This window comes from Mangifera indica, chromosome 17 (assembly GCF_011075055.1).
Source record: "Mangifera indica cultivar Alphonso chromosome 17, CATAS_Mindica_2.1, whole genome shotgun sequence".
Taxonomy (NCBI): Eukaryota; Viridiplantae; Streptophyta; class Magnoliopsida; order Sapindales; family Anacardiaceae; genus Mangifera; species Mangifera indica.
The window spans coordinates 3,872,053-3,879,550 of record NC_058153.1 but is presented as its reverse complement, the minus strand read 5'-3'; the positions used below and the strand labels follow the sequence as shown (position 1 = coordinate 3,879,550).

The 7,498-nt window shown below is 33.6% G+C and overlaps 1 protein-coding gene across 1 annotated transcript; it reads left to right on the top strand.

Moving 5' to 3' along the window:
• Positions 1–974: 974 nt before the first annotated feature.
• LOC123199912 (casein kinase 1-like protein 1) lies at positions 975–6,282 on the top strand. Its single transcript, XM_044614952.1, has 14 exons — positions 975–1,481; positions 1,564–1,604; positions 2,467–2,536; positions 2,654–2,802; positions 2,894–2,989; positions 3,079–3,149; positions 3,844–3,905; positions 4,029–4,092; positions 4,173–4,257; positions 4,347–4,473; positions 4,568–4,650; positions 4,720–4,783; positions 5,054–5,199; positions 5,586–6,282. The coding sequence occupies exons 1-14, from the start codon at positions 1,406–1,408 to the stop codon at positions 5,883–5,885; spliced, it is 1,434 nt and encodes a 477-aa protein (XP_044470887.1). The 5' UTR covers positions 975–1,405; the 3' UTR covers positions 5,886–6,282.
• Positions 6,283–7,498: the final 1,216 nt, after the last annotated feature.

The following is a 7,498-nucleotide window of genomic DNA, read 5'->3' as shown; positions in this document are numbered from 1 at the left end:
AAAGATTGTTTACAAGATGCATTTAAATGTCATAATTTATATAATGGATACCAATATAAAATTCATAAGTCCACAAAATCTGAATGGGATATAAATTATTTTCATTAACAATATAAATGACATGCACATGACAAGATTGGAAGGTTGTGATTATTTTTAATTGCATCATATAGATACTCAATATACATACATATGTAAGAAATCATATAATGTCATAACATAGTTAAGATAGAGCATAGACATTAGGTCAAATATTAAAGATGACTTTTGCAATGTTGATCGTGTGTATTAGTTAAAGGAAATTAATATCGATTTGGTTTATACATGTAAATTTGATATATCAAATATGTCAACATAACAAATAAAAAATTAGACACTACAAATATTAAAAGGTACATTAAAAGAGTTATTATTAAATAAAATAATATTATTTTATTAATAAACTATGAATTTAATTTATTAATTTAAATTATAAATTCAAATAATACATTTAAATTATAAATTTAAATTAAATTTAAATAATATTGTTTTAATTAATTCCAGCCAAAGCTATGAATTCCCCTTGACTTTGGGTCGATTTTAAATTAAGTTTAAATCCAACTATTTTTAATTAAGATAAACTGATCCTACAGGAGGTTCAAAACTGAAAAGCACCCGAATGCTCAAGCGTACGTATAGATAAAATAGATTCAGCATCACGCAAATGACTTCACAGGCAAATTAATCACGTGACAGGAACGCTCCGACATGGTCACGTGACAATGACGCAACAGCAGACACTGGCGCTTATCCGTTTCTACCCTGTTCTCTCGACAACTTACGCCACGCGTATACAGAACGCGTCGTCACACATTTATCTCTCCACGACTACGCCTGGTCACGCATTTCTCTGAACACGACTCCTTTATTTTTATTTTATAATTTAAAGATTAAAAAAAAAAAAAAGCAACGTAGACCCACACAGATTGTCCGTTGTTCAAAGTAATTGCTTCTATTAGATCAGTCTCCCATCCCATCCCAAATGCGATAAAAAAAGAAAGCCCTTACAGATAGAGAGAGATGCCGATAGCACTACGCTCGATTGCCTTTTCTTAATCTAACTGCACGCTGTTTTCGTTTTCTTTTCCTTTAATTTTAGGGGAAAAGAAAGAAACCCTAGATCTTCAATTTCATTATCTTTTTACAATCTTATAGGTTTTTTTTTTTTTTGAGATTAGATAGAGTTTTTTTGAAGGCTTTTATAGGTTGTTGGTGCAGTCGATTCGGCGGGGAGTGTCGTGTTTTTGAGAAATTGTTATTCGATTATTTCTGAGTTTTCTTTTTTTTTAAAATAATAATCTAGAGTTATTAGTTAGGGTTTGTTTGTGAATAGAAGAGCTAAGGCTTTTAATTGTAATTGGTGTTGATGGAGCCTCGTGTGGGGAACAAGTTTCGGCTGGGTCGGAAAATCGGTAGCGGGTCATTTGGAGAGATCTATCTTGGTTTGCTCAATTCGTTGTTGTAATATATGGATTTGTTTCGTTTTTCTGCTGACCGTAATTGATTGTTGAATTGTTTGTATAGGTACTAATATTCAGACTAACGAAGAGGTCGCCATTAAGCTCGTGAGTGTTATTTAACTTGAATTTTATGAATTTCTTTATTTTTCCTTTTCTTTTGTTAGGTTGCACGTAGTATTTTCATGACTTCTGGTGACAGTATGTGGGTAATTGATGCCTGCTGGCCTGAATAAATTTTGGGTAGAACCATGAATAACCATATATTTATTTTGTTGAACTTGAGTTATGCTACTTCAGTTACAACTTGCAACATTGGTCGTAGAATTAAATTTTGTGGATCAAAATGGCTAGTCAATACAAAATATCTTGACAATTCTTAACAGGAATTCATTCATGAAAGCACTGTTACAATTTTACAATTGACTGTGCAAGCTAGTAGGTCAGCAGAACAACCTCATTGCAAAAATTTTGATAAGTGCATCCATAGATTTGTTTTGATTTGGGAAGTAACATTTTTACTGTACTCAGCTGTATATTGAAGCTGGTTGACATGCTATTCTTCACCTATATATATTATCGTGCCTAATGCTATTGCCTTTTGAGCTGCGTGCAAATGAAATGCTCACTTCAGTTCCACAGGTGTTGATGATGGTGTTCTGTAAAAATTTTTTAGGTTTAACTTTCTGATTTGTTAAATTGATCAGAGGAAAATATTATGATAGTTAATTTGTTCATGCACTGTTACATTTTTTATGCCGTTGGTTTAATTCTCACAACTTCCAGAACAGTTGGGAAGTTATTTCATGTAATTTATCTGTTTGATTGATGTAAACACCACAGAAATGAATTTTCTTCATGTCATGTGTCTTGTCAGATCATGGTGGTTGCTGCCATTTTTATTCAGTTCATTCTTTGCTGTTATGAATACTTTTTAATATTGAAAGTGTTCAATGTTTCTTATAATCAGGAAAACATCAAGACAAAGCATCCACAGTTGCTATATGAATCCAAATTATACAGAATCCTGCAGGGAGGAAGTAATTAGATTATCTTTTTATGCTTTTCTCATTTCATTAAATTTGAACTGTTGTCAGAAGTTTTTGTTTACTGTGATAACAATTGTGTTATATATCTGATCATTTTTATTTTGGCAGCTGGGATTCCAAATGTGAGATGGTTTGGTGTTGAGGGAGACTATAATGTTCTAGTGATGGATCTGCTTGGACCCAGTCTTGAAGATCTATTTAACTTCTGTAGTAGGAAACTCTCTTTGAAGACAGTTCTTATGCTTGCAGATCAGATGGTAATTTCTATTTGATATTTATTATTTGCCTTGTCATCCAAATACTCTTTGAAAATCATTTATTTGTATGGCAATTGTCAATTTTTTTCAGATTAATCGTGTTGAGTTCATTCATTCAAAATCATTCCTACATCGAGATATTAAACCTGACAATTTTCTTATGGGCTTAGGAAGACGGGCTAATCAGGTTTTTGATCTAGAACATATCTCTTACTTTCATTTCTTAAAACAAAAGGGGATCCCATGTAGTGATTCTGATTTGCTCACACTTAACAGGTCTATGCCATTGATTTTGGTCTGGCAAAGAAATATAGAGATAGTTCAACCCATCAACATATTCCTTACAGGTGAGAAGACTATGTTTGTGCTTAAGTGTCAACTTTGAATGTTATGTAAGACAAATGAAACTAGATTTTTAGAATCCTGTGCATATAATGCCATGGTTATAGAGCTTATGTGCTACTCAGGTTAGTGACTAGGTTGTTTACCTGCTCATTTTCAGCTTGGCCTTGAAACCATTTTGCTCATCTCGTTACATCTTCTCTCTCATTCCTTTTCTTATCCTGAAGTGCAAACAGTGATCCTTTTTTTTTTTTTTCTATTTTATTCAGTTGAGCATTTGAATTAAGCATATGTTTATTTGTTTTTTCAGTTCAGAGAATCCCTGGTAACATTTATATCTTTAGGTCTTAGATGAAGCAATAACATCTGCTTTTGCTAATGCCTTTAAATTTTTCACTGAATTTTGTTGCAAGAAATTTTGTTCTATAAATTCTTATGACTATATAATAGTGTTCTGGTTATATAATTATCTCATGATGTTCAGTTAATATTATTAGCTTTGAATTAAATTGGAATTATTTGAGTACCTATAGTTTAGGCTTTTGAGATACTGTACCGTGTCTATTGATCTATTTGCCCTAACTTTCTTGTTTCTCTCTTTTTTATGATTTTAATAGAATGTTTCTCTACTTCATAGTGTGGATGATTTGTGTTTAATTTCTGTAAGCCGGTTGTTCATCTTACTGTTAATGACTGCAGAGAGAATAAAAATTTGACTGGTACTGCAAGATATGCCAGCATGAACACTCATCTCGGGATTGGTATGCTTTGTGTGTTTACCATAGAACTAGCTTTCTTGTTTATGTGTGGAACTTCTGCTTGAGTATCTTTTCTTTCTTTTTGTTAATGTGGATTTTTTCTCTCATGTTTGTTGGAATTCCCAGAGCAAAGCCGGAGGGATGACCTAGAGTCTCTTGGTTATGTCCTTATGTACTTCTTGAGAGGAAGGTGATTATTTAAGCCTTCTCTAGCTTCTTATATTGCTTGCTCTGTTAATGCCTTTAGTGATTCCACCTTTTGCTTGGTAGCCTTCCATGGCAGGGATTGAAAGCAGGAACTAAGAAACAGAAATATGAGAAAATTAGTGAAAAGAAAGTTTCTACTTCCATAGAGGTAAGTTATATCTGAACCATCTGATGCATGTGTACTTCCTTTTTCCAGGTTATAGAAAACTGTTAACTGGAGATACTTTGCTTTTCCAGGCCTTGTGTCGGGGCTATCCAACAGAATTTGCTTCATACTTCCATTATTGTCGTTCATTGCGATTTGATGATAAGCCTGATTATGCCTATTTGAAAAGAATATTCCGGGACCTCTTCATTCGCGAAGGTTTTAGTTATTTTTATTTGCTGAAACTTATCTTTGAGATCAGTTGAGTAAGATTAGTTTCTTTAATCTTTTAGTCTATTGATTCTTGACACAGGCTTCCAATTTGATTATGTATTTGATTGGACCATTTTGAAGTATCAGCAATCACAGCTGGCGACACCACCAGCTCGTACCATTGTAAGTTAGTGTCTTATGTGTTTTTGTTGTTAGTGTTGGATGCATTTGTGAAATACTTGTTTCCATCAGGTCCCTGGTGTGGGAACTAGTTCTGCGACACCTCCTGTTATACACAGTGCTGACAGACAAACAGGTTTTTTCTTCATTTCATTTGCTAGATTGGTGGGAAATGTGTATTGGGAGAATTTTGATTACATTAATAGGAGTCCTTTATTTAAAGTTTTTCATTTTTTTTATCTCTTATCTCTTGCTTTCTGGTAATTATTGACATCAATTTCTTTTCCTTTTGTGTTATCCAATCTTTTTTAATTGATTTTCTGTCTTTCTTAGCAGTCCTTCCTTCACCTTCCTCCTCTGTTTTGAGATATGCTTGTGTTCATTGTGGTTACTTATTTTGTTGCAGGTGGAGAAGATGGTCGACAAGTTGTTGTGTCTTCATTGGAGTCCTCACGGCGGAGAATGGCGTCAGGACCCATCATAAGTTCTGGAAATTTCTCAAAGCAGAAGAGTCCAGTTGTAAATGAATCTGGAATTAGTAAAGATGCTATGGTAAGTTGTTTGGTTTTGTTTTTTATGTCTTGTTTTGCATGCTTGCTATTTAATCATGTTTGTTTACATGCATGATTTCAGACTTTGTTTCCCTCGCAGTTATTTATTTATTTATTTATTTATCTTGGGATTGAAAAACATTTGGTAGAATTTGAATACTTTCTTCAACCTTGCTCTGTTAGGGTGTTGAATGAAACTCATAAAATAGGCATGTGATTGTTTGGTGTTAGTCTGCCTAGTTTGTGGTTTTCATCTTTTCATACATGTCAACTTTTATTTGACATAAATGAGATTTTTGGAAAATTGTTTCACAAGAATGCCAATGCCTTGATTTACTGTGTTGCATTGTTTTGGACTTTAACCTGCGTTATGCTTGGAGCATGCAGCTATCAAGCTCCTATGTTGTAGGTCGATCAGGTGGATCCTCTAGGCGAGCTGCTGCTGTTTCTAGCAGTCGGGATGCATTTGCTGGAACTGAGGCTGATCATCAACGGTCTCGTACTACAGATGCAAGCCCTGGAGCAGTGCACAGAATTTCAAGCGCACAAAGAAGTTCTCCTGTCGGATCTTCAGATCCAAAGCGCTCATCATCCGGGAGAAATACCACTCACATTAAAACTTATGAAACTACCCTCAAGGGCATTGAGGGCCTGCATTTTGATGGTGATGAGAGGGTTCATTATTAGATGCCTGCTACTATGCATTGTAAATCGTGAAGTTGGTATGATGTGACTTGCAGTAAAATAGGTTATTATCGAGGAGTATCAGAGAAAGCAAGGGAAAATCAGGATTTGGAATTGCATAGGTAAAGGAGAAGTTGATTTGGAAAAACAAGTTTCAAATGCTGAATTTAATGGCAAAAAAAAGAAAGAGTTAAGGCTCTGTCCATAATGCTGGGTGTATTTTCACGGCTACTCGTATTTCTTGTTTTCAATCAGTTGAACCCTTATTTCCAGGGTCGGCTGTTCATTTTACGCTTTAATTTTTTATGTTTGAAACTCACAGGTTTATAACTTGTTGGCTCTGTAAATCGGCCTCTGTATCGGTTTTCCTCTTTAGTTCTAATATTACTTTGCAAATGCAGATCCAGGTTTCTTCAATTTAAAAATTCATGGAAGCTAGTTTTAACCGTGTCGTGTCATGTGTCATGTGTCATGTGAATATGTTTTATGGTGCTTGCGATATGATAACTTTTAAGCTGTGGTTAATAATCTGAACTCAAAGGGAGTAATTTCTTTAGATGTAAAACTGTTGAACATAATTTGTTTGATTCATAATTCCATCTCTTATTGAAATAATATGGCAGCTCGTGTGAAAAGCTTTAGATCTGATATTTTAGAAATGTACTCTGTTGGGGGAAGGGAGTTCGAATAACCTAATTTCAATGTCAACACTTTCTACGAAGGTCACACCAGTTTTTCTTATTAAACAAACAATGTGCCAAAAAGAATCCCAGCTGGCTAAGCTGTTGGTGACATTAATAATATTTTCTAAACATTTATGAAATTATGTAAAATTCATGAGACACGTTACGTATGATTGAAGTCAAGCACAAGCTTGTTTCACCAACTTGTTCCGGACTGCTTCAAGTTCTGTTAAAAAAGAAGTCTCTTCTAATGTTCTTTCAAGGATTGAAGGGATTGGAATGCATGTTTCAAATAGACTAGGATTGTTCCATTCATCATTTAATATTTTACTCAAAATCCTGAACATAAAATGTCCATTCCATCAAAGAAACACCCGTACTGATTTCAATTATGGTTATTTCCAAATGGAACGAGGTTATTCTTTTAGTTTCTGGCTTCTGCCTTGATAATGTATTTTTGTGGCTGTTGAAAGAACATTTGTTCATTTAACTTGGAACATTCATTCCCAATCTAATTATAAAGTGTCAACCCCTAAGTATTATTTCAATATTTACTTATTTAGTTACATTTAAATTGAATGTCCTTTATTCCTATTTCAATATAGGATTGGCTTATGTTTACAAGTTTCGATTAAATCTAACATTATCTACATTGGCTCTCCCTAAAATATCCTATATATTTCTTTCTTCAAAATTTAAGGGCGTATGAAAGATTAATATTATATATACATATTTTTAGTATACAATTGGATAAATAAATGATGTGTCATCATATGATTATGTGTCATTTTATTCTTAATTCACAATTCTCTAATTATATGATGATACATTATCTGTGTATCTAATTGGACACTTAATAGTGTGTGCACATAGTTATATTGCGTATGAAAATACATTTATGTCAACCAATAGTGCAGAAAAACCAAAGACTGA